The following is a 27,433-nucleotide window of genomic DNA, read 5'->3' as shown; positions in this document are numbered from 1 at the left end:
GGCCGCGCTTCCCTCTTCCAAGTCAGCCGAGGAAACAGAAAACTGATCTGGAGATTTATTCCAGAGTCTTCCAGGAGCGCTTTGGCTGGTTCGCCTCCAGGTAAAGCCCCACAGACACGCATGTGCGCCCAGAACTACCGACCAGGTTCACCCAGTTCGGCTTTCCCGCCCAGAGGCGCGGGTGTCCCAGCCCCGTGGTTTCCAGAGCGGCCCCGGCGCAGCAGCGGCAGCAGCGGTCCTGGGTCCCACCCCCCCGGCCCCGCCGAGCCCGCACGCCCGGGAGGCCCGGGAGGCCGCGCTCCGACAGGCCTCGGCGGCCGGTGCGCTCCCGTCGGGGCGCCCGTCCCCGGAGCCGGCCCCGCGCGGGGCTCAAGGGGCGCTCGCCTCGGCTCGCCCGCGTTGGGCCGCCGGAGGGTGGAGCCCCGCCGCCCCGCCCGCACACCTCCGCCGCACAGGTGGCTGGGCAGGGCCTGGAAACCAAGTCATAGGAGCGACACCTTGCAAAAAAGTCCTCTCTCCCGGACTGCCCGCTCGCCAGTCGCAGGGAGCCCTCGGAGCCGCCACCATGGGTAGGTCGCGTGGCCGGGGGCGCGCGGGGGCGCGGGGCGAGGGCAGCCGGGGCGGGGGGCGGGGGCGAGGGACTAGGGACTAGGGACTAGGGGCGAGGGGCGAGGGCAGCCGGGGGCGAGGGCAGCCGGGGGCGCGGGCAGCGGACCTGCGCGCGGAGCCAGCGGGAGGCGACCTGGGTCCGAGAACCGCGTCCCCGGCCCCGGGGGAGTCGCCGGCCGCGATGCGGTCCCTGCGCGGAGGCGGGGAGCCGCGGGGCGCCCAGGCTCGGAGGTGGCGGGAACCAGCGCCTCCGGCTGGGGATCCTGGGTCCGCGTGTTCGCGGCCCGGGAGCTGGGAATGGGCTTGAACCGGAGGGGCGGTCGTGCCGGCGATGGCAGCGCCCCCAACCTCCATCCAGCCGGACGGGGCGGCGCGCGGCGGCGGGGGGGGGTCCCAGCCCGGGTGAGCCCGCAGCCCCGGCCCTGCTGGTCACCCTGCCAGCTGCTCGGACCTCACGAGGAAGCGCCCGCCGAGGGTAGCTGGGCCTCCCCAGGCGTGGGGTGTCTCCAGGAGAGAACTGCACCCTGCCGGCTGCGGCCTAGGCCCCTGCGGGGTGACAGCAGAGCCCATCCCAGCCCTCTTCTCCCTTAAAGACGGGGAAGCCGGGGCTCCCTGGTGGCGCAGCGGTTTGGCGCCTGCCTTTGGCCCAGGGCGCGATCCTGGAGTCCCCGGACCGAGTCCCCCATCGGGCTCCCTGCAAGGAGCTTGCTTCTCCCTCTGCCTGTGTCTCTGCCTCTCTCTGTCTCTCTGTCTCTGTGTCTATCATAAATAAATAAATAAATCTTTAAAAAAAAAAAAAAAAAAAGAGGATGGGAAGGCAGGTGACTCCCAGCAAAGCAAAGTCACGGCATGGATGAGCCCAGGCAGGCACAAGTGGCCCCATAGTTGAGAGAAGCGGCCTGACTTTGGCCTGCCTTCAGTTCTCCTCCTGTCTACCTCTTGCTACCACTATGGATTTGCCTCAGTAAATTAAACTTTGGGCTTTGTCTTCCTCAGCCCTTAGAAGTATTGATAACAGTGGGTGTATCGGGGTGTGTACGAGTGTGAGACCTGGTGTGCAGCCCTGCAACAAGCTCTCCCAGTGTCTCACTGGACCACCCTGTGTTGTGATTCCAAAGCAACAGTATTGAGGGGTTCACACTTGGGACCTCTTACCGTGGCCACCTGCACCTTTTCCTGAAAGATGCTACTGTCTCCCGCAGAGGTGCAGGCTGTCAGCACGTGTGCTTCACAGCCAAACTCCTGGGCTAGAGTTCTGGATCCTACCTCACACATCATTTGCTTGTCACTCCATGTGACTTCCCTGGGAGGTGCTCTGAGTATTTATTTGATTTTTAGAGACCAAATGCCTGAGTAACGTCTGTGCCAAGTTTGGACTTTCCTAAAGTATTTCCAATCAGGCCAGCTGTCAGCTGCCTGATTATTGGTGAATGAACACAGTTAGCTTCTGAAATATAATTCTAAATGAATAGATTCTTTCAAGTTTGCAAATCAGTCCTTCAGTGGTGGCTGTTTTTTTGTTTCTTTGTTTGTTTGTTTGTTTGTTCTGGTAACTGAGATTGGCTTAGCACGTGAGTAGCAATATAGCCGCACACCAGTTTTATGTTTATTCCGGTCCTATGTTTTAATATCTAAGTTTAGGTAGTAAGTAGAACAAATGATTTTTAAGAGATTTTTAAATAAAAGGTAGCAGTGTCTTCTCTTGAGAACAGATCTCTGGCACTCAGATGGTTTCAGAATTGCTTCAGATCCCTCATGACTGAAAAAGGGACACCCAGGATCCTTGGTGAGCACGTCAGGGGGTAAGGAAGCCAGGCAGCAGGTCTTAGAGACAGATTTGCTTCGAGCTGATTTTGTCCAATGTGAATCTAAAACTAATTTTCACACCAGGTTCTTTTCCTGGCCCTGAGAATGGGGAGCAGGAGTTGGGATTGAATCGGAAAGTGATGGATGCAACGAGAATCAGAATTATACCATTTATTGGACTCAGTAACACAGCAACACGAATCCACAAGAATAAAGTGGATGAAACATTGCTGTGGGCATGACGATGCATAGCTAAGCCTGGCAGCTGTATTCAGTTAGAATCATGAACAGAAAACCCTTTGCTTTAAAGATGGGTTGGCAAGCTTCTCCTGGATAGGGCCAGATAGTAAATATTTTCAGCTTTCTGAGATAGCATAGCCTCTGTGGCCACACTCAACTCTGCCTTTGTGGTGCAAAATATATAAACAAATGAGCAGAGCTGTGTTCCAATAAAACTTTATTTATGGGCACAGAAAACTGAATTTCATGGAATTTTCGTGTGTCACAAAATAGTTTTTAAAAATTGTTTTTCAGCCACTTAAAAACATGGAGCCATTCTTTTTTTTTTTTTTTTAAGAGTTTTTTTATTTATTCATGAGAGACACAGAGAGAAAGAAGCAGAGGGAGAGGCAGGCTCTGTGCAAGGAGCCTGATGCAGGAGTTAATCCCAGGACTCCAGGATGACGCCCTGGGCTGAAGGCAGGCACTAAATCCCTGAGCCACCCAGGGATCCCCCATGGAAGCCATCCTTAACAGGTGAGCCACAGAAAAACAGGTGGTGGCCCGGATTTGGCCCATGAACTATCCTTTGCTTACTCTTACATTAAAGTCTGGTGGCACTTATCAGAGTCAAGGATAGAGAGAAGGCCGCCTTCCCAAGAGCTGTCTTATGGGGCCAGGATACTAAGGGCAGAGAACCTCTCAGGGGAGAACTTTGTGGGGCTAGGGATGCTTTGGCTGAAGACTTCAAATATTCACTCTTCCTCCCTTCACCCCATTTCCCTCCCTCACCCAGAGCTAAGCAAGAGTCTGCACTAATGTTGCTGTTCTTACAAATTATTTTCCATACTATGGTCCTGGAAAACCCTAGATGCTGCCCTGTCATTTGCCACACACTTAACTTTGAAAATGAAGTATGAAGAGATTTCAGGCTCTATGAAGCAAGCTCCTGCCTCCCTTTGCCAGAGCCTCCAGGTTGTTTTGAAAGATAGTTGATTATATTCTTTGATGAAGGATAGTTGATTATAATCCTGTCCCCCCACCTCTCAGCCTCCCACTGGCCTTGTGGGATTCTGGTGAGTTTTTCCAGTCGGCTTCTTGCCTGAGCATAAAATGATGGACTGGTTTTGAAGGCACCCCAACCCTGCCACTTAAAAGTTCTTCTACATCCTTGCTTCTTTCTAGAAGTTCTCCAGTAAACCAAAGAACAGTGCTGAAGTCCCAGGGAATCCTGTAGGGGCTGTAAGTGTACCCTGTAGAGGCTAGAAGCTGAAGCTGCTACTGAGGCAGACCTTGGGCATCTGACCCATGGGAGAATCGTCTGCCTCTCAGCGTCTCTCAGGCTGACATGTGTAGGTGGTGATCTTCAGGCTTTAGGATCCATCGGGATCACCCAAGTGATGGTTTATTCCAACACATTGCTGGGCCCTGCACCCTAGAATCTCTGCTTCAAGTGGGTCTGGGGCAGCTCTAAGGATTAGCATTTACACAAGTTCCCACATCCTGCTGCTGCTGGTCCTAAGACCCCACGTGGAGAACCACTGCTCTGAATCACTCTAAATGACATGCTCTTTTTTTTTTTATTAAGATTTTATTTATTTATTTATTTATTTATTTATTTATTTATTTATTTATTTATTTAAGAAAGAGAACATGAGCAGTGGGAGGGGCAGAGGGAGAAGCAGACTCCCCCTCAGCCAGGAGCCCAACATGGGGCTTGATCACAGGACCCCAGGATCATGACCTGAGCCAAAGGCAGACACTTAACCAACTGAGCCACCCATGTGCCCCTGACAGGCTTTTTTTCGTGACCCACACCCATGCCCAAATATTGCTACTGTCCCCCCTAGATGAGATGGTGACAATAAGATCAAGTGCCACCTGACTGCTGACTTGTCCATGATGACCAACTTTGCAGTAAATTAGTAGCTAGAATTTAAAAATTAGCTTGCACCGGCTAAGAATATAGGGTAGGAAAGAGGGGGAGTAATGAAGCCATGTGGTCCAGCTGTGGCTGGTGCAGAGAGGGGGGCGGTAGTGAGCCTAAATGATGGATGGATGCAGGTATTTATTTACCATCTGTCTTGAAGAAACTCCTATTCTCAGGGCGAGGCAGAAACACAAGCCCATACACATTTTTCCACAGTGAGGGATAGTTGCAGTAAATAAATTATCATGAGGCCAGAGAAAGCGACAGCTTTCTGGTGTCTTGTCAAAGCTAGAGGATTGCTGTCTTAATGCTAATTTTTTGCCTTAATGATAAAGATATTCTCATCAAAGAATATAATCAACTATCTTTCAAAACAACCTGACCTAGAGGTCCTTCACACCTCTCCTGGAATTATTCCAGGTTTGATGTACTTGGTCTTTGTCTGATGTTTGATATGCTGCCCTTTGAGTTACCGAAGAGCAGGGAGCCCACTGCGGCTGGTTCACTAGTGAGAGGGACAGCCACCTGTTGTCCAGGGTAGGGCCGTGCACGACAGGAGCTGTAGTGGGACCTGGGGCGTGGAGCACCCTGCCAGCCGTGCTCACGCCTCTCCAGGCAGCAGCAGCTCTCAGATGCAACTGCATCTCAATCTGATACCTAGCGGGAGAGAGAGTGGGTAGGTGTCCCAGGTGCACTGATTAAAGGGTATCAAAACAAGGGAGGACTCTGAGGAAGCTTCCACATTCTTCTGTGATGATGGTGAAAGAATAAGAGCAGTATTATCTGGAAATGAATGAGAACCACTGACTCAGAATCCTGGGGTTGCAACATAAAGAACCCAGGAACCTCTGTTTTGTAACTTCGTCTCTTGGTTTCAGAGCCCAGGAAGGTATCACTTTGGAAGGCCGATGGGCTCATCTCATGGGGCTGCTGTGAAGGGGGCCGTGTCCGACAGGCCAGGCCAGGCCTCTGCTGGCTGCCTAGCTTCAGAACCAGTGCAGCTACCATCTGCAGGCGGTGTAGTTAAAGCACAGTCTCAGCAGCAGAAAGTGGCAATACCAGGAGGAACAGAGAGCATCTACCACAAACTTTCTGGAGAAGGAGGAAGGCCTAGTTCCTCCAAGATTGGCCACTGGCAAGGGCCTCCTGAAAGGAGCCTGTCATTGGAGAGAGGGTTTAGAGCCATCCAGTTGTTGTGTGGGGACGTGTGACACTGACCATGAACCCAAAGGAAAATTTGGTTTAAGGATCGGATATAAGACTAGAAAATTCATAAAATGTACTCACATAAGGAGACATGTTGAAAGCTCACAGGTTAAGCATTTGGAACTTATACAGTCTCTCTCAAGAGGCAATATTTTATTGTAGTTCTATCAGGGCACATCAGAAAGTACTCTTGAGATGTTCTTGGAAGAACAGACCTTTATCCCAGTTAATCAAACGTGTCAGCTCCCATGGTGGACTAGTTTCCTGCCGCTGCCATAATGAAAGTATCACAAACCAGATCGTTTAAAGCAGCAGAAATGGATTCTCACGGTTCTGGAGGCTGGAAGTCATAAATCAAGGTGTCTGCAGAGCCATGTGCTCTCGGAGGGCTGTAGAAGAGAATCTGTTCCATGCCTTTCTCTTAGCTTTTGGTGTTGCCAGCAATCCCTGGTGTGTGGGGGTTAGGGATCCACTCTACTCCAACGTGACCTCATTACATCTACAAAGATCTCATTTTTAAATAAGGTCAGAATCTGAGATTCTAGGAAGGATGTGAGTTTCAGGGGACACTATTCGACCCAGTATACATGGTAATAGAAAATGTTCTCTCTGAAAGATGTATGTCACTTATATATGACTTTAGGCAGCACGTATTCTTGGTGTGTAAAGAAGAGGCCCCTGTGGCCTGTATCTTCACCTGAGATGCTACCCGCGACAACTAGTCTCTTCCCCCAGCAAGATGGATGGATTTTCTGGGTATAGCATGAGTCAGTTCTAAACAGAATCTATTTAATAACAGAATTGGTATGTAGGGAACACCCTCACCGCCGATTCTAGAATATTAGTGAATCAGAAATGCTCATAGTGATGTCATAGACATTTACCTCAAATTAATTCTAAAAATTATGTTCATACCCTATTGATACTGTATTAGGTATTGTACTGTACTATGGAGTTCCCAGGCAGTCTTAATGAACAGTGTGATAAATTTTTCTTTCTTTATAACTGCTCCTATGCGTGCTCACCTTAAAATTATAATATGGGAAAAAATAAGTCACTTCTCTATATAAGTGTTAGGTGATATCTAACAAGATTTAAAATACACATAATTGGGGGTGCCTGGGTGACTCAGTCGGTTAAGTGTCTGACTCTCGATTTTGCCTCAGGTCATGATCTTGGTTGTGAGATGGAGCCCGAGTGGGGTTCCGAGCTCAATGGACAGTCTGCTTCTCTCTCTTCCTTTTCCCCTCCCCCTACTCGCTTGCAAGTGTGCACTCTCTCTCTAAAATAAATAAGTCTTTAAAATATACATCTTTGACCACTCCAGAAATTTCTTAGAGATATTCTCATGATAGGAATGAAGCATGCAGGGATCCCTGGGTGGTGCAGCGGTTTGGCGCCTGCCTTTGGCCCAGGGCGCGATCCTGGAGACCCGGGATCGAATCCCACATCGGGCTCCCGGTGCATGGAGCCTGCTTCTCCCTCTGCCTATGTCTCTCTCTCTCTCTCTCTCTCTCTCTGTGTGTGTGACTATCATAAATAAATAAAAAAAAAGGAATGAAGCATGCATAGCCTAAATATCAGTTGGAAAAAAAAATCTGCTTTCTGTAGATCACTTTGTAGCCTAACTTTACACTTAACCATGATCATCAGCATTTCTTCCAATTACATTTTAACATCTAAGAGCAAAATATATATATATATGTGTGTATATATATATATATATATATATATATATATATTTGGGTCTAAAGTTTAGGATTTAAAAAATAATAATAATAAATAAATGTTAGAGTCTCTAGTTTTTTTTTTCTTTAAGATTGTTTTTATTTATTCATGAGAGACACAGAGACAAAGGCAGAAGGAGAGCCCGATGCGGGACTCGATCCCAGGACTCTGGGATCACGACCTGAACCAAAGGCCGATGTTCAACCACTGAGCCACCCAGGTGCCCCTAGGGTTTCTAACTTAATTGCCTCCAAAACAAACCTCCAAAAGACCAGGAGGTTTTAATTTGATGACACTTGTGTGCCTCTGGCATTTGTTTTCGCCTTCTGACGGTATACAGTGTCTTAGGGCTGATGCTACAGACTTGTCCCTGTTGCCTGTTCGCTGTGTGCAGCGTGCTGCTCTTCCGGGGGCTCTCCCCTCTTGCTTCTTCCCAGAGCCCGCTCCGCTCCGGAGGATCCGTCTCTGTCTAATCGCTGGCCTGCGAATAGATCCGTTTACTGACTCTCAGCAGTAGAGCATTTAAAGCAAGCCTCGCTTAGTTCAGAACGAAGGCTGTTCTTCCAGAATAAAAGAACGCCCACATGTCGATAAAGGACATAACTGGGAGACCAAGGGTCACCTTTCTGACTCCCAGGAACTTCGCTCACCTGAGTGATTGATCCTGCCCATGCCTAAGGCAGAACTTAGGCCTGGCCCTTTCTGTTTTGCATTAACAGCTTACTACATATTAACTCGTCTGCACCCTCTGGCCTGGCCGCAACTTTCCCTACAATTGAGAAGTAAATAATCGCTGAGCATATCCGAAGGCAGGTGGCTCCCCCAGGGCCTGGAGAGATCGTTTCTTTCTGGAGGCGAATGGAAATGACCCGTCAGTGATTCACGTCTGTAATTATGAGATTAGATGCTAAAAGTCATGGGGTTATTTATAAAACCATCAGAGGAGGCCACTATGGGCCTCTTAAGCTGATGATTTTAGACCAGCATTGTAGAAATCTTTTTAAAAGCTAGAAGGATGTCTGTAACCTACAGCAGTTGGTCAGACAACTACCAAAGCTCTCTGCCTGTTGTGGGTTTGTTTGTTTCCACCCAGCCACAAATGCAGGTGCTGAAGTCCGAACCCTGAGACCTCAGAGCATGGACCTTATGTGGAGATAGGGCCTGCACAGCTGTAATTAGTTCTGATGATGTCATCCTGGAGGAAGGGGGCCCCCAACCCAATATGACTGGTGTCCTTATACGAGGGGACATGCGAGCACGGGCACACACACAAGAACACCGTGCAAGGATGGAAGCAGAGGTCTGGGTGATGCTCTCACGAGCCGAGGAACGTCTATGATGGCCAGTGACCCCCAGAAGCTGGGGGAGGCTGGCCAGATTCCCCCTCGCAGCCTCAGAAGGAGCCGACCTGGCTGACACCTGGGGCTAGGACACCCCCCCCCCCTCGGATCCCGACTGCGGGGGCCGGGGGGATGCGTTGCCGTTGTTTTAAGCTACTCCATCTGTGGTGCATGGTTACGGCAGCCCCAGCAAACTAACGCACGGATGGAGAGCTGCCTCCCACGTCCCTGACCGGGGGTGTCCAGGCGAAGGGAGGCGGTGGCCAAGTCACGGCTGTCAGAGACGCACACAGCACAGCGCAAGGGCGAGGCCTGGCTGCCGGGTGGTTAAAGGTTCACGGCTGTGTGTCCCTCACGCAGGCAGAGAAAGCAGACCAGCCCCGGGAGCCGGCTCCCAGCGGCCCCTGCCCCACCCCAAAGGGGGGACACGGCTGTGAGACACCCGGTGCCGAGGAGCCAGACTCCAGCTAAGAGATTTTATACTCCGTGTCCGTCTTCTCCTCAGCTGGGCTCACGCTTTTGGCCTGGAGGGTTACAGGGTCGCCTGCGCTCCCAGACTGAGCTGGTCCCTGCCATGGCACCAGGCCAAAGTCACTTAATAAAACCTTTACTGTCCCATTAGTCCAGCTTCCCTGTATTTCTAAAGTGGCTTCATGTAATTAGGGTTTAGTTGACATTCCTGGTTCTCAAGGAATGGATAACTCATTTGCCTTTTGCAGGGTAACTTGAATAACTGGCATTCTGAAAATCATACAGCAGTATGTTCTGTTTATATAGCTGTTTGCTTATGGATCAAAGGAAAAATAGATTGTCCCTCAGTGAGGAAGAAAACATTTGTGGAAAAGAGGAGGCTTTTTCTATTTAAAAAAAAAAACAATAGAAGGATGGGCAGGGCACTGGTCATAGATGTGTAGGCAGTACCCTGTGTGAAGGCCCCCGCAAGAGGGTCCGTGGGGCTGGAATGTGGCCCGTGCTCCATTGCCAAGCAGTGCATCCACCCAGGGACATTTTTTCTTGTTGGAACGGAGCTGCCATCCACCAGTCAAGCCATGCTTCCCGGGGCAGCATCCGGCTTAAATTATCACAATTCTCGAATGTGCACAGAAGTGCCATATGGACCTGCAGGGGGTCTGAGGGTGAGAAATGTGGCAAAAGAGCCAAGTAAGAAAAATAATTATCAAGTAGGGCAAGAAATAGCCTCAAGAAGAACCACTCCAGAAACAAGGGCCTGGATTACAGACATAAAACTTGTTCTAGAGCTAACCTGACTGCTGTCCCGGAATAGCCCGTTTAAGAAGAGTGCCTTTCACTTCTTAATCAAAGTTGATTGATTTGGGGGGGGGGGAATCAAACCAAGTGTGCTGCACCAAGCACTCAGCTGCTACCTCTCCTCCCATGCCTCCTGTCACCTTGCCTCAGGTCAACCATAGTTCTGCTGGGTGCATATCCTGCTGGGCTCTTTTGAAGTGGCATACACTTTATTTCCTCACTGAAATTGGGGGGGAAATCATATGATATGTGAGGCTCTGTAACATGTTTTCAGAAGTCAGAACAACGTGTCCTGTCAAGGCAGTTATAAAAAGACTAAAGAAATCTAGTGGCGCCTGGGTGGTTCAGTCGGTGAAGTGTCTGCCTTCAGCTCAGGTCATGATCCTAGAGTCCTGGGATCAAGCCCCACATCAGCTCCCTCCTCTGGGGGGTGTCTGCTTCTCCCTCTGCCTGCAGCTCTGCCTGCTTGTGCTCTCTCTCTCTGTGTCAAATAAATAAATAAAATCTTAAAAAAAAAAAAGACTAAAGAAATCTAAAAGGAGAAGAGAGTATCTGGGAGGCCAAGGGGAGAGGTGAGGCACTAACTACCCTAATGGTGCTGGTGGGGTGCTGAACCTAGTGTGCTGAGGGAATTAGAAGTCATGTGGCTTGACCACTGGGGTGGAGGAAGAGCGAAGTCAGGTCCTGGAGGGCTTCTTTGCACTGTGCTGAGTGGCAGGTCTGACCTTTCAGGTAGCAGAGAGCCAGGCAGGTTCAAGAGCCATCCTGAATCACTGCATCTGGGAAGCTCAGGTCCACTTGGGTAGATGGGAGACAGGGAAGGTTGAGACATGGCATCTGCTTGTCACAGTCATCCTAGTAAACATGAACAGAGCCAGAATCACATCATAGGAGCTGATCACCTAGCCTGGAGCTGCCACCTAGGATACACGCCTTCACACCAGACCCTTTCCTTGACTGCTCCCCACGGTTTCTCTGGAGCGAGGAGGGACTCCCAAACTGTAGAACTTCAGTCCCAGGAGGGCTTGATCACACGCACAGACACATGCATATGTACAACTCCGCTTACATGGGGAGTTTCTGACTTGGTAGGTTTGGGATGGACCTGAGAATGTGCATTTCTGATGGGTTCCCAGGTGCTATGCAGCTAGGCCAGAGACCACACTTTGCAAACCACTGCAGTGGAGGATTACACATGATCCTTAAGCCCCTACAGCTACACACATGCAGCACACTCTAGTGCTGCCCATTTGAAAAGAAGCTTAATTAAAAATCAATGCTTGCCACTGTAGCTCATGTTCAAGATTGGCATTCCCCGGCCCACAACTTGCTAATCCCTGTGGCCTAATTTCCCAAGATGATGTCATATGAACCTTCTTCTTTTGGTGAGTGTGAATAGCCCTGGAGAGACTGCCTCTTTCTTTGAGGGCCCTTCTCAACCCTACCAGGTTCCTCATCACACATTCTTGCCCATATTTTAATCTTAAATCAGCCTGTTCCAAACATCTGTCTGCACTCCCCAGCTGTCTTCATGGGATGCAGCGAATAGCAAACTTCATTGCATTCCTGTAGATTTGATCTTATTAACCAACTTGCAAAGACGGTGTTAGCATCTCTAGGTGAAGGAATTGGTGGTCCAGAGGTTAAGTACTTTGGATCTTTAAAGCCCCGTGTTTAGGAAGGATGTCCCCAAGTGGAGGCTCAACCTCTTGCTCCCCAAGGCTCATACCCTCCCACCTAAAAGAATCCAGGGTTGATCAACTTAACTTGTTATGAAACCATTTTCAGACCGCCTCGTTCCTTGTAGCGGGCCTGGAAGGCAGCACCCTCGCGTTACAGCTGGCTAAGGAAGAGTAACCTGCAGAAAGTAGCAGAGCAAGTGCAGATCCTGTTTAAAAGGCATGGGATTGGGGCAGCCCCGGCGGCCCAGTGGTTTAGCGCCGCCTTCGGCCCAGGGCCTGATCCTGGAGATCCGGGATCAAGTCCCACAACAGGCTCCCTGCATGGAGCCTGCTTCTCCCTCCGCCTGTGTCTCTGCCTCTGTGTGTGTGTGTGTCTCTCATGAATAAATAAAATCTTAAAAAAAAAAAAAAGGCATGAGATTGGACTCCTGAACTCCCAGGTGGAAAATGTAGCTAAAAGGGAAAATTATAAAAAAGAGCACTTTGCTGGCATATAAAAGTTGCTGGAGGTTTGAGTCTTAGTTCTATATGAAGAGTGAGTGATTTAGCGATAAAGACCTTCATTTATAGAGCTTGAGGCAAATCCTGTTTGTGTCCTATCGCCGCCGATATCACACACTGCCACAAACTAAGCAACTTAATATGACACAAACTTTTTAATCTCACAGTTCTGGAGGTCAGAAGTCGCATGAGTCTCACTGAGCTAAAATCAAGGTGTCAGCAGGGCTGTGTTCCTTCTGGAGGTTGTAGGGGAGAATCCAGTTCCTTGTCCTTTCCAGCTTCTAGAGACTGCTATATTCCTTGGTTCGTGCTGGCTTTCTACAAAGTACCATCACTCCAGCCTGTACTTCCTTCTTCACATCTCTTCCTTTGACTCTTTTAAGGGCCCATGTGACTACATTGGGGCCACCAGGTAATCCAGGATAAACTCCCCATCTCATGATCTTTAACTTAGTCTGCAGAACACCCCCCACCCCACCATGGAAGGTAACATGTCCACAAGCTCCAGGGGTTAGGACACGGACATCGTGGGGACCACTGTTCTGCCTACCACGCCACACAGGAGTATCATTCCTAAAACATCATGCAACACAGAGCTCACTCCCTCATTTTCACTCTTGGTCATGGTAGGAGGCAGTTTTCTTTCTGCCTAAAGGTAAGAGCTGCTCAAACAGCAGCAGATTCTTCATTCCTTCCCACTGCCCCAGTCCAAGTTCTAGAAATGCACTCTTCACACCCATCACCATGCTGATTTAAAAAAAAAAAATCACCCATCACCATTTTTTTAAAAAAAGATTTTATTTATTTATTCATGAGAAACACCGAAAGAGAGGCAGAGACACAGGCAGAGGGAGAAGCAGGCTCCATGCAGGGAACCCAACGTCAGACTCGATCCCAGGACTCCGGGATCATGCCCTGAGCTGAAGGCAGACACTCAACCTGAGTCACCCAGGCATCCCAAGAATACTTAATTTCTAGGTAATGAACCATTACAGTTAGAATTTCCATCCCTAAATGGTTCAAAATATGGAATGTGCTTTGTTAAATGGTAGGAAATACCTTAATGAAGAAATTTCATTAAGGAGTGGGAAATTATTAATAGAGTGTCTTTCTTGGTTTTTCCCGCTATCCTTCCAAGTCGGTAATCATAGAAACTTATAATGTACACTTATTTTATTAATTTCTTTAACCAAAAGAAAGACAAAAGCACTGCTAGGCCTAGAATAACAATAGGAGCCAGTGTTGACTCTGCACCCAGTACTGGCATGCCTGATTCTAAGCCGCTTTATTTACTCCTATCAGTAGTATCCAAGTGACCCACAGATGATGCGAGAACCGTGGACCACTCAAATATGCTGATTAGATTTACTGTCGGGATACAGTCATGTAAGGCTCAACATACACACCACTTCTGCACCTGAGCTTTCTCATAGAGTGATCCTGTTAATACATGTGAGATAAGAAATGCTGACTAATATACATCCACCAAATACCTCTGAATTCTGCAACAGAAGAGGTTAGCAACCTCTGCCCCGCAATAATAAAAGTTGCTCTTTGGAATGCACGCCTTTCAGAAAATAACAAGCCTCCTGGGTGATGACTGGGTACTAAATCTCAGATTTTCACCTGGGTGAGTTTACAGATTTCATTTTCCATTACATAGTTCTGAGAATGGTGGTGGTTGTAATAAGATCAAAGCTCTCTTTTTTGTAACCTAGTTTATGTTTAAAGTAAACAAAATCGTTCCCATTATGATTTGGCAAACAATAGGTGCTAAACAGTATTTTTCAAAAAATTATAGGTGTGGGGTACCTGGGTGACTCAGCTGATTAAATGTCCGACTCTTGGTTTCGGCTCAGGTCATGATCTCATGGGTCATGGGATCGAGCCCTGTGACTGGGCTCTATGCTCAGCAAGGAGTCTGCTTGAGATTCTCTCTCCCTCTGCGCCTCCCCCTACTATCTCTCTCTCTCTTTCTCTGTCTCACTCTCTCATTAAAATGAATGAATAAATCTTTAAAAAAAATTATAGGTGCTACGCTGGCCAGATGAAATCTTTCCTTGCAAACCCAAATCCTGAGAAACCATGTGGAAGGAACAATTGCAAGGAATCTCTGGGATGTTTCTGCTGGACTTGGGTGTTTATACCTCCCTCCTGCTTCCCTGTAAAGGCCTATAGCAAGGATGAGTCTGAGCCCTGGGCAGGCAGTGCTCAGCTTGCTTTTGTCTGGTCTTTGGGAGACACTGGTGAGACCCCATTATCTGAAGTGAAAGGCAGAGCATTGTATGGCCTTGCTGTTTCCTCTAGAAGACAGGGCACCCCCGCAATGAAACACCTCAAATATCGCCAAGGTTGTTTGTGTGCAGTTCTTCAAAAGCATGTGTTCCTGACGGGGTCTTTTATTGCACTGCAGAGTTGGCATTCTCCAGTCTGGTAGTGAAAGCTGGCTTGTGGGCTGTACTAGTCACGGTCCTATCTGGACACAGATGGCACATTCAGAATAGGAGTGGTTATTCACACACACACACACACACACGCACACACACAATTAAGAAAAGGCTGAGGGGTGGGGGCAGGGAGCCATACATAACAATGCAGGTGCCCAGAAGAGTGGCCTCAGTGACCACCTATAGGAGGTGGTACAAAACTGTGACCAAAGTCTGGACGGAGAGTTGTGTGAGAGGAGGGCCTACTTCAGAGAAGCAGCGACTGTCCCTTGAGGACACAGCAGTTTGAGGTGACATTTTGGGAAGGAGGCACAAAAAGGAATCCCCTGACCCTGTGGTCTCCTAGCAGGACTCCCCACAGGCTAAACCATGTGGGGGGATGGAGAAGACAGACGGACAGCGATGAGATGCGGGTGGGGCAGCCTCACGGGCAGGAGGAGGCTAGAGCCTGGCGGGCAGAGCCAGGATCTGAACACTGGACTTGATGATGATACGACTGGTCCTTTGAAGACTTGTTCATTCAACAAACATTTGACTCCAGCTTGTGAAAAGCACTATGTGAGGTGCCAAGGATTCTGAGGTAGCAGCGTCTTCCCTGAGCGACACACCAGGCCTGGGATGGGGCTTCGCACATACAACTCTTACAACAGGCCTGTAAGGGGCATAGCGCTGACTTCCTCTGACAGGTGGGCTGCCCAGAGGGAAGCTGGGCTCACCCACGGCCACAGCTGGAAAGCAACCAGTGATTCCATCACACATCTGCCTCGGTGCCCACATCTTTCACACGTTGACCCTCAAAGCATCCCCTTCCCAAAGGGAAGTCTAACTGGGGAAAAAACCAGGCTATTAGTGTTGAAGAATCTCTTTCCAGAACTTTATAGATGGCAAGAGTGGGGACTGAGGCCGTGAGAGGCCAGAAGAGGTTCCTTCCCGCTTTAGGACAAGGCCTAAAATAGCACCACTGCTCTTAAGTGGGCAGGAGTGAGAGCTTGTGGTGTGAGGCCGGGGGCCATGCTGAGCCGGGGAAGTGCCAATGCCCACAGCACAGTGTGACCAGAGTCAGGAAGCGAGGCCCCAGCCCACGAGGGGCTGGGGGGTGGGGGCCTCGACCATCACCTGGGTCTGGGCCAAGAGCAGAGTTCCTCAGGCTGAGTCGTGATTTTTGTCTATTGTGGCCTGGGGCTCAGGGTTTGCACATAATGAGAATATGAGGCGTCAGGCTCGCTTCTGTGTTTGCTTCCTGCTCCAGACAGCGGGCAAGCTCGGGGGCCAGGGAAGCAATAAAACCCCCTCAAGGAGATCAGTCAGACAAGTGGACATCACAGCCTGGGGTGGGGGGGTTGGGGGTGGGGGTGGTCCCTGAACCAGCAGGAACATCACTGTGGGACTCGGGAGAAGTGCAGACTCCATGGGTCACCCCAGACCCTCAGAGTCAGCAGCTGTGGGCATGGGGTTGGGTCACCTGCTCCCACAAGCCCTGCGGTGATTCTGAGGCACAATGAAGTTTGAGGACCATTGTGTGGGGTCACTGATTTGTAATAGAGGCAGGGAATACTCAAGGGTCCCCCAAAACAAAGGATTCTAAGATCTGGTCGGCGGCAGGGGTGAGGGGAGATGATACCCCATGGAAAGGGCACAGCATGTGACAGGCACTCGTAACTACAGGGCAGCACCTTGGTGCTGTGCCACAAGGTGTTAGGACTTGAGACAGGGTATGGGTCAGCTCTCATCAAAATTCAGGGGAGACCAGAGCTGGGGCTGGGCCACCGGGCCTGAAGGGTACACCTAAGACCTAGAAGGCCGAGTGTAGGGCACTTGGTTTGCGCTGGCTCACTTGGCCTCTCGCCTTTCTTCTTGCTCTCCTAATTCCCTCTTCTGACAATAAGGCCCTGCTAGGGGGTAGGCACTGGAAAAGATGCTGGGGTTGGGGAGATGGATACCCCTAGAAGGGAGTCAAACATACGAACCGTTGCTCTCTGGGAGCACAGGGGGCAGATGCAGCTCTGTGAGAGTCATGCTACGGCAAGATTTCTGACAGGTGTAGGAAGGGGCAGGGGCAATTCCTGACACAGGAGTCATCGTCTTGTGCATTCAGGACTCCGGGCGGGTCCCCAGTGTGCTCAGCAAACTGACAGGAGGGAATCCCAGGGGTCCTCTAAGCGCAGGGAAGGGGCTGGAAGGAAGGTCCTGACGGGAAGGGCAATGGCAGCTGAATCCTCACTGCGCCTTAGGCACCGGGAAGCATTTTATGTTCCCACCACCGAGTCCTCGCCAAACCCCCTGACCTCGTGAGATAGTAAAGGGCATGCAAAGATGCTGGGATTTCGTCCCGAGGGCAATGAGCAGGCTTCGGAGTGTTTTAAGGAGGAAATGCTTCTGGCACCATTCTCGGAGCCTCTGACTCTCAATTCTGACCACAATGAGAATTGCCTGAGGGGTAAACTGAAAGAAAATCTGATGCCAGGCCCCACTCGCCAGAAAGGGCTGGACCGGTCTGGACGGCACATCTCACTGCCCTGGAAAGTCAGAGGGTCTGAGTGTGGGCTCAGCAAGAAGTATTCTAATTACTTGACTTTAATGGTGGCCTTTTGGTTTTCTTTCAGGCATGTCCAAGTCATATGTGAGTATCCGGATTTTTCCTTCTCTACCTAGCTTCATTTTGCAAACTTCGGTCTGTTCTGCTCCTGAATGTTCACAGCTGTGCTTCCCTCACTCGATAAATGCCTGTCATACATGTGATTCAGTGCAGGGACAGTCCCGAGTCTCGGTGTGGCACTTCTTGTCTTTAGGACACGCTGTGTCTAGTCCTCCAATGAACAGTAAAACCAGATGCTTTATTTCATTGTTGTCACTCTGGGAGGAGTGTAAGGGAAGAAAAATGTTGAATATTCTAGATTTTTCTAGAATCTAGATTTTTCTAGAATCTAGAATTTCAGACTGACTTCTGGATGGTCAGTCACTGACAAGTTACTAATTATGCACCAGCTACTTTTCGTGCTGTTAGCACTCATTTGTGACACTGCACCAGCAAGGAGCATGTTTCAATCCTACACTGTTTCCTTTCGTCAGGGTTGCTTTGGTTACCCCTTGAGCATCTTCTTCATCGTGGTCAATGAGTTCTGTGAAAGATTTTCCTACTATGGAATGAGAGGTAACGATTTTCACCCTCCTCCCCTTGAGTCAAAAGCCTGAGTTTCCACAGCTCCTAACTTTGTCTCCCCTCCCACTCCCCTTGCCCTCCACGAAAAGCACTCCTGATTCTGTACTTCAGACGGTTCATCGGATGGGACGATAATCTGTCCACGGCCATCTACCACACGTTTGTGGCTCTGTGCTACCTGACGCCGATCCTCGGCGCACTGATCGCAGACTCCTGGCTGGGAAAGTTCAAGTGAGTATGTACAGCGTCCTTGTTAAGAAATAAGACCAAAAGTAATTGTAAGCTTTGTGGTTGGAGATGATGGAAGGTGGGAACAACGAATCAAGGCACAAAAAAGCCTTAGGAGAGCCCGCTAGGCCCTGTTTCTGCTCTGAGCATCCCATTCCCAGAGTCTAACTCAGTGCCTGGCATTGAGCAGTGGGAATGCAGGCAGCACTTTTTCCTCCTTCAAACAGTGATAACATCTTTGTCTCCTCTTGAAATAGTAGCAGGAGTACCATCTATCATTAATCACTGAAAGGGTCACATTGCTTGCTGGACAGAGAGGACGTGGGAGCACTCACCCAGTTCTAAGGAACAGCTCCAAGAGTGTACCCAATAGATGGTTTTCGAGAAGTCCTAGGACTTAATGATCAAGGAAGTGGAGGCTCTTCTGGGCCAAATTCACTGACTATCCCAAAAGAATTCAATATAATACAACCATAACCAATGGCCCACTCCTGGCCAAATATTGGTTACCAGGCACAAGATAAGTCTCTCTCACTGTTCAATGATAGATGTTCTCACTTCAGTAGTTAGGTAGAAGAAAACACTGAGTTTTTCAAGTAGGTCAAAGGTGAAATAGAGCTCCCCACCCACCACCAATTCCAGCCAATATTGCCCCACACTCGCTGGCTGGACGACAAACCCTCTAGCAGGCTACCTTTCCAAGAGTTACCAGCTTTACCCAAGTTTGAGGAACAAGCACACGGATGACTAGGCTCTTGCATCTTGAAGCAGGAGGCCTTTCTATGGGAGAGGAGGAAGTGGACGGCTCTTATGCAACTAACTTGGATTCTCTTAACCCTTTCAACACAGGACAATCGTGTCACTCTCCATTGTCTACACAATTGGACAGGCGGTCACTGCAGTAAGCTCAATTAATGACCTCACAGACTTTAACAAAGATGGAACTCCTGACAATCTGTCCGTGCATGTGTGAGTAGACGCTAACTGCTGCCCTCCCCACCACCACCCCCAACACACACATACTGGTTGTTTCCTTGGTGCTCAAATGGCTCATCTTTTCCCTTGAACTTCACCATAAGTGTAAGGAGCCCTTTCCTCCCAACTAAAATTGTTTAGTTGACTAAGAGTTGGGGCTTTGTATGTCACCATCCCCACAGTTCTCTGGAGTCACTGCTCACCTAATAGCTTGCTGTTTCGGGTACATCTCAGCATGAGGAATGGTCAGCACACAGAATGGGGTATTGATCTTGATCTTCCCTACAGCGACATAGCTCCCAGGGACTTTGGTCCCTGATTGTGCCAGGTTTCCTCAAGACTCTGTATTTACGGTTGTCTTCTTGTACCATGCTCCTGCTTATTTTTCAGTAATTCGGCTTCATAAATATTTGGTCCAGCCCTGTGTTCTAAGTCCTTGATGGCAAGCACAATTGACATGCTCCTCTGTGAGATTAATTTCCCATCACTGCAGTCTGACCCAGTAGACAACTTACAACAATTTCTTTTGTTTCCTGTGCTTGGGCCTCAGTTCCCCAATCTATGAGTAAACCCATCTTATGAGTTGGGGAAAATAATCACTGAAATCCAAATTAGTTGCTGCAATTCCTGCATTTCTGGTTTGTTAGTCAGTCAATCAGATTGCTGTTTAGACCAGGTCCCTCTCAGCAAATCCTGCAGTGCCCACAGGGCCCTGGGTTGGTGGAAGGGAGTGGCTGCATGCCCAAGGTCAGCAGCTCAGACTTCCCCGTCTGATTCCCAGCTACCCATGGAGGAGCCATGAGGCCCGGGTAGCTCACCTTCCCCGTGCCTCTGGATTCTCTTTTACAATATCATTTAAGAACAGGGATATTGGAGCCAGGCTAAGTGGGTTCAAATGCTGACTGTGTACTGGTTGTGTGACCTTGAGTAAGTTTCTTAACTTTTGCAGGTAGGTCCCATTTTTACTAAAGTCTATCTTGTGTGGGACTAGACTACCACCTCGTGCCTGGGTCTGAGTAGTGCACCTACTACATGGCAAGTGTAAAAGTACTCCAGTGAGAAGTACTCAAGAAAGTTTAGCTACTTGGTTTGTTTCATGGAGTTAATATTTTAGCATACCTACAACTCTCACAAGAGCATAGGGAATATCACATCCAATTGGCCGTGTTTTATGGTCATTTAAAATGCTTGGAGTGACAGCGCTGAGCACAAGTGCTATTAAGAGGCGAACGGGGGGCACCTGGGTGGCTCAGTCAGTTAAGTGTCTGCTTTTGACTCAGGTCATGATCCCAGAGTCCTGGGATCCCACATCAGGCTCCCTGCTCAGCGAGGAGTCTGCTTCTCCTTCTGCCCTCTTCTCTCCCTCCCACACATACTCTCTCTCTCAAATAAATAAAATCTTAAAAAAAAAAAGAGGCAAACAAAAGAGATCCTTCAGCCTGTTAATCCAAGAAGATGAGCTTGATATGTTAAAGCATCCTTTCTATGTGCAGTATCTTCCTTAATTTTATCTGTTCCATAAAATATTTTTCAGCATTTTAAAGCTATATTTGCAAACAAATTATGGAATAAAACTTATAAAACCTGGAATGTGTAATACTACCTACTGTAAATCTAATAAAAGGACAAAATGAGGGTTGGTAAATTCTATGAGTGATTTTTTTTTCAATTTAGGAGGTAAAATGTTTATAGAAAATACAAATGAAATAAAAATAACTAGGGATGCCTGGGTGGGTCAGTGGTTGAGCATCTGACTTCAGATCAGGTTGCGATCCCAGGGTCATAGGATCGAGTCCTGCATCAGGCTCCCCATGGGAAGCCTGCTTCTCCCTCTGCCTATGTCTCTGCCTCTCTCTGTGTGTCTCTCATGAATAAAATCTTAAAAAAATAAAAATAACTAACCCTTAATACCTTCTATTATTATAAATAGTCCCTTTTATCACTGTAAACATTATAGCAATAACTCTTATGTTCTACTTCTTTCCAGTCTTCTATACTTTGTAAACAAGTTAAGATCATATTACATAACCTGATATTCTGCTTTGCAATTAAATTGCATTTTCCAATGTCTCTTAATTACTCTTATGGTTCTATTATAATTGTACCAGAAACAATGCTTACATATTTCACTTACCCATTCTTTTACTGAAAGTGATAAGGCTCTAGAAGAATTCCATACATAAATCCTCATTCAGTATTCGCTATTGCTTTAAGTTTTCTAAATAGTAGGTAATGATATTATGTGAAGGCTCATGAATTCAAGTTTCATTCAGCTGTCAAGACTGCATTCCTGTGAATTATCTTCTCAAACAGATTGAGCCCCTTGTCTAACTACTGTGAGACTGTGATTTGTAATAAGAAATATATATTGGTCTTCCTTATTTGGGACACAGAGGTCCTAAAACCCTTGGAATTCCCTAAGTGAGGAAGAGGGACTCCAGTGTCTCTTGCCATGTAAATGAGGTAATTTCAGGCCCCACCTAAGGATGGGGGGCTGGTTGCCAAAAGAACCAATCATGTGAGGGGGCAACTGGGTGGCTCAGTCGGTTGAGACTGGCTCTTGGTTTCCATTCAGGTCATGATCTCAGGGTCCTGGGATCAAGCCCTGCATTGGTTCCACCCTCAGTGTGGAGTAGGCTTGAGATTCTCTCTATATATATATCCCTCCTCCCATTCACACACACTCACTCTCTCTCTCTCTGAAGTAAATAGGTAAATCTTTAAAAAAAATTCATGTAATTTTCATTCACACTCTCTGACCTCCAGGGAGGGGAAGATGGGCTGGACATTGAATTAATATCCAGTGGCCAGGGACGCCTGGGTGACTCAATGGTTGAGTGTCTGCCTTTGGCTTGGGTTGTGATCCCAGAGTCCCAGGATGGAGTCCTGCATCGGGCTCCTTGCAGAACGCCTACTTCTCCCTCCGCCTATGTCTCTGCCTCTCTCTGTGTCTCTCATGAATAAATAAATAAAATCTAAATATATATATATGTATATATATCCAGTGGCCAATGATATAATCAGTCATTCCTATGTGATGAAGCCTCCATAAAAACCCAAAAAGACTGGGCTGGAAGAGCTTTCAGGTTGGTTAGCAAGTGGAGCTACAGGGCAGTGGTGCCCTGGAGAGGGCATGGCAGCTCTGTGCCCCTTCCCACCTACTTTGCCCTGTGCACCCTAGGTATTCCTGAGTCATATCTTTTCATAGTAAACTGGCAATCTAGTAAGTAAAGCATTTCCTAGTAAGTGAGCAGCTCCAGCAAATTAATTGGACCCTAGGAGGAGAGGTTGTGTGAATCACTGATTTATAGCCAGTAGGTCAGAAATACATAACAACATAACAACCTGGACTTGTAAGTGGCATCTGAAGTTCAGGAGAGGGTCTTTGGAAACTTCAATCTGTAGTTAGTCAGAAGCACAGGTGACAACCTAGGCTTGTGTCTGGTGCCTGAAGTGGTGGGGAGGGGGCAGTCATACAGGAGTGAGCATTTAATTTGTGGGATCTGATGCTATCTCTGGGTAAATAGTGTCAGAATTGAGTTGAATTGTGGGACACCCAGCTGGGGTCTGAAAATTGCTTGTTGTTGGTAGGGGGAATTACCTCCCTACACTGGAAATTGGAGCCAAGAACCCAAAAAGAACCACTGTGCCTAGTACTCTGAGGGAAATTAGGGGAGAGAGAGGCTTCTGCTTTTAAGAATCTTGCATTTCTGGGACCCCTGGGTGGCTCAGGCAGTTAAGCATCTGACTCTTGATCCCAGCTCAAGTCTCCCTCTCAGGGTTGTGAATTCGAGCCCCACGTTAGGCTCTACACTAGGCATGGAGCCTACTTTAAAAAAAAAAAAAAGAATCTCACATTACTGCAATAACCCCTCTCCTTTCCCTAGGGCACTGTCCATGATTGGCCTGGCCCTGATAGCTCTGGGAACTGGAGGAATAAAGCCCTGTGTGTCTGCATTTGGTGGAGACCAGTTTGAAGAGGGCCAGGTAAGATCATGTACCTTCACAGAAATACATAAATGAACTGTAAACAACCAGGAATCACGTTCCACAGACACAAAGTCTATTCTCCATTTGATTCTTTTCAAGGACATTTGAAAGTAGGACACTGACCTTTTGGTTAAGTTAGAAGTGAAAGCAGATCATCAGCTACATTTTATCAGTTGAACGCATAACCGAAGTCATATTGTAAACTTCTTCCTTTTTATTACAGGAAAAACAAAGAAACAGATTCTTTTCCATCTTCTATTTGGCCATTAATGCTGGAAGCTTGATTTCCACTATTGTCACTCCCATGCTCAGAGGTAAAACATATCTGAAGGGGATTTTTGTTTTCCTCTTTTTAATTATGGAGAGAAATTCAGATGGAAAGTTTAAGTCCTTGTTTTGTTTGCATGTTCATTTTGTCCTGCTATACTTCCGTTGTTGGATACATGTTACATACTTGGAAATCCAGAAGATGAGCTTCTTGTCTTTTCTAATCTTTTTTGACCCTCCCCCCCACCCTTATCCCAAAGACCCCTGAAGAATCGAAAACACTCTCAGCATAGCAATGGATTTCTCTAAATTTATTGTTAATGCAAAGTCTTCATTCACGGTAAAGGATAAGACAAGAGGTGCTATTTGGAAACCACATCTGGATAGGTCCTAGTTGACATTTTTGCTTTCAAGCTTTGCTCCCCAGTGATGTTCAGGGAGTTAGGAATGGGCGAGGCTTTACCCTTTGCATTCCTCTCCTCTCAGCTGTTTCTAAAAGAACCGCCCAGGAAAGAAAATGAGACAGCAGCTATCAACAGCTTGCAGATTTTTGTGTTCACTGACACTTCACTGAGAGTTTGTGAGTTTCCCACGTAGAAGGGAATATTCCAAGACAGATTAGACCAACCAGCACCAGGGCGGTCACGCTGCAAAGTAGATTAAATGATGAAAGAAAATATTTTGTGGGGATTTATGTATTTCTGCATGGAATAGTAGCGTGAAGATGACACTTAAACCCCATTCCAACTTGTTTCATATAAACATTTAATAGCCTTCATTCTTTTCCCTCCCCTCCCCCTGCCTCTATTTCTACTAGAATATGTACTATGCAAGTTTGAATTGCAAAATGTGTTAAAAAGGACAATTTTAAAGGCAAAATTGTGGCTCTCACACAAATATGAAGTGAGCATGTGCCATGATTTTACATGACTTATTAATGATGAGGAAACTGGAATACAGCCATAATCAGTTAAATTAAAGATTTGACTGATAGAGATTGACATTCTTCACAGAGGGAAGAGTCCTTTTGCATTCCATGAACTGGAATCATTTGTACAGCTTTGAATGAGAAACATTTGCATAACTATCAACTTTCTACAAATTAACTTCTTTCTCTATAGAACTATGAAATAGCTATTCAAAGACCAAGTCAAGCCCCTTTCAGATCATATTATTCTTGGAGCCTCCATTCCATTGAACAATTTCCAATAATCTATTGCTCCTTCCAAAATCTGAAGTTTTCTTTTTTACCAATCCTAGGATTTCAGAGCTAGAATAGATCTGCAGTCAGGGGTTAGTAAACTATGGCCAATAGGCCAAATCCAGAAATCTGAACAAGACCATCCATTTGTGTGTTGTCTATGGTTGCTTTCATCTTACAAAATCAGGGTTGGGTAGTTGGGACAGAGACTGAATCATCCACAAAGCCTAAAATATTTACTATCTGGTTTATTGACCCCTTCCCTGGACCATCTAATTGCTTTCTAATTAGCATGAATTTGGGAAGCCTGGATGGCTCAGTGGTTGAGCATCTGTCTGCCTTCGTTGCAGGGTGTGATCCCGGGGTCCTGGGATCGAATCCCCACCTTGGGCTCCCCGCAGGGAGCCTACTTCTCCCTCTGCCTCTGTCTCTGCCTCTCTCTCTCTGTGTCTCTCATGAATAAATAAATAAAACCTTAAAAAAATAATTACCATGAATTCAGGAATGGAGCACACAATGTTGATATCCAAGGGTACTTTTGATTTTATTTACTGAGTCCCTGATCTTAAGTTATTGTATCCAGGTCATTAGTTAGGTCATCTGCCTAACTAAGAAAATCCACAGAAGGGTTCCCGCTGATTTTGGCTTGTCTAGTAACAGACACCTATTTAGGAACTAAGATTAGAAACTGTGTTCATCACCTGCTCTTTCTACTATGAAGCTGCTTGACTCAGCTGGCAATGAAATCACTAAGGCACATGGATAAGTCTAGAACATTAAGTGAAAACAATATGTAATAACCAGTTGGGGATTTTTAAAAATGATAACTATCTAAGCATTACCAACACCATAATGAATTTTAATCTTGTAATTTCTCTTCAGTTCACGAATGTGGAATTTACAGTCAGAAAGCTTGTTACCCACTGGCATTTGGGGTTCCTGCTGCTCTCATGGCCGTATCTCTGAGTAAGTAGAAATCAGTTGAATTAATATAATCCTATGATCAGGTGAAACCCTCACATTATTACAACCAATTTTTAAAATCTCATGGAATAAGTTGTAATAATAATTCCCATGCTCTGAGAATCAGAGTTGGTATATTGCTTCAGAGGAAAGAAGGTGAAAAAAGGGTTTACGGAAAACAAGATCTATTGAGCTGGACATTGAAAGTTTGATACTATTTAGGAGACTAAGATGAAAGTGACAGGATCTGTTAGACAAGGTGACCCCATGGCCAGAAGCTTTTGTGCTTACTCATATGTGCTCATCTCTAGCTTGCCGGAACACATGGCGACCGGGGCCAGTTGCCGTTCAAATACTTCCAACCAATGAGTATCTAGATTTCCATAATGTATCATCTTCAAATGTTCCTATTAGAGGGGTGCCCAGGAGGCTCAGTTGGTTAAGCATCTGCCTTCGGCTCAGGTCATGATCTCAGGGTGCTGAGATCAAGTCCCGTGTGGGGCTCTGTGCTCAGTGGGGAGTCTGCTTGAGATTTTCTCTCTTCCTCTACGCCTCCTCCCTTACCCCTGCCCCACACTCATGTGCTCTTCAAATAAATAAATAAATAAACAAACTAAGATTATGCTTTTTTCTTATGGAGGAATTGAGAACAGGCCAAATCCTATGCATCAACAATGTTTCTAGAAGTTTCTATTGGTAACAATCTTGTGCTTGAATTAGGCTTAAGTTAATCAGAAGCTTAAAGATTAAAATATTAGTTGGCAAAGAAGAATAGACTCAATCTATAGGGCATCTTTGCCTTCCACATCTGGATTGAGGAAGAGACATTAGGTGAGGGTACAAATGAACTTCTCTTTCTTCAGCTATAAAACAGGCACATACTTGGAGTTATGCTTGAGTTGGCACTTATCAAAATCTCAGGCCCTCAAAATGAGGAAAACAAGCAGCACTCCATCAATCCATCAGTCCATCAGTGCTTTTAAATTTTTTTTTTTAGATTTTTAAAAAAAATTATTCGTGAGAGACAGAGAGAGAGACAGAGAGAGAGAGAGAGAGGCAGAGACAGAGGCAGAGGCAGAAGCAGGCTCCATGCAGGGAGCCTGATGCGGGACTCGATCCTGGTTCTCCAGGATCAGGCCCTGGGCTGAAGGCAGCGCTAAACCGCAGAGCCACCCGGGCTGCCCGTCCATCAGTGCTTTTAAATGATTAAATTGTGATAGTAGATAATCAGAAATCCTAGTATAAGTATTGTGTTTTCAGGGTCTCCTGCAGGAATGCATTTTTCTAAGCTATTTTTACAATATATCTTTTCTAGTTGCACCTGAGTGGTTGGTCAGTTTAGCATCTGACCCTTGATTTTGGCTCAGGTCATGATCTCAGAGCTGTGAGATTGAGCCTCAAATTGGAGCCTGCCCAGCATGGAGCCTGGTCAAGATTCTATCTCTCCCTCTGCCCCACCCCCCTCCAGCTCTTACTCTCTCTCTTTTTTAAAAAAAGATTTTATTTATTTATTCATGATAGACATAGAGAGAGAGAGAAGCAGAGACACAGGCAGAAGGAGAAGCAGGTTCCATGCCGGGAGCCCGACGTGGGACTCGGTCCTGGGCCTCCAGGATCACACCCTGGGCCAAAGGCAGGCACTGAACTGCTGAGCCACCCAGGGATCCCCTCTTACTCTCTCTGTTAAAAAGAAAAAACAAAAACCTTCTCTAAGAAGATCCATGGAAGAATTGTCTCATTGTAAAATGCTTTTATTTTTTTTTTTAAGATTTTATTTGTTTTAGAGAGATGGAGGGAGAGAAGGGAGAAGGACAAGCATACTCGGCACTGGGCTCAGAACTCGATGTAGGGCTCCATCTCATGACCCTGAGATCATGACCTGAGCTGAAATCAAGAGTCGGACATTTAACAG

The 27,433-nt window shown here is 47.3% G+C and overlaps 1 protein-coding gene across 1 annotated transcript in view; it reads left to right on the top strand.

The window, feature by feature from the left end:
- The first annotated feature begins 270 nt into the window (after window positions 1–270).
- The window catches only part of SLC15A1 (solute carrier family 15 member 1), a 51,521-nt gene continuing 24,358 nt past the window's right edge, over window positions 271–27,433 (top strand). The window contains exons 1-8 of the mRNA XM_072760884.1: window positions 271–569; window positions 17,341–17,357; window positions 17,807–17,888; window positions 17,987–18,128; window positions 18,975–19,094; window positions 22,988–23,087; window positions 23,314–23,404; window positions 25,441–25,524. Of these exons, the coding sequence (XP_072616985.1) occupies window positions 566–569; window positions 17,341–17,357; window positions 17,807–17,888; window positions 17,987–18,128; window positions 18,975–19,094; window positions 22,988–23,087; window positions 23,314–23,404; window positions 25,441–25,524 (640 nt within the window). The 5' untranslated portion in view covers window positions 271–565. The remainder of the gene's footprint in view (window positions 570–17,340; window positions 17,358–17,806; window positions 17,889–17,986; window positions 18,129–18,974; window positions 19,095–22,987; window positions 23,088–23,313; window positions 23,405–25,440; window positions 25,525–27,433) is intronic.

Source organism: Vulpes vulpes, chromosome 6 (genome assembly GCF_048418805.1).
Source record: "Vulpes vulpes isolate BD-2025 chromosome 6, VulVul3, whole genome shotgun sequence".
NCBI lineage: Eukaryota > Metazoa > Chordata > Mammalia > Carnivora > Canidae > Vulpes > Vulpes vulpes.
This window is presented reverse-complemented; position numbering and strand designations above follow the sequence as displayed.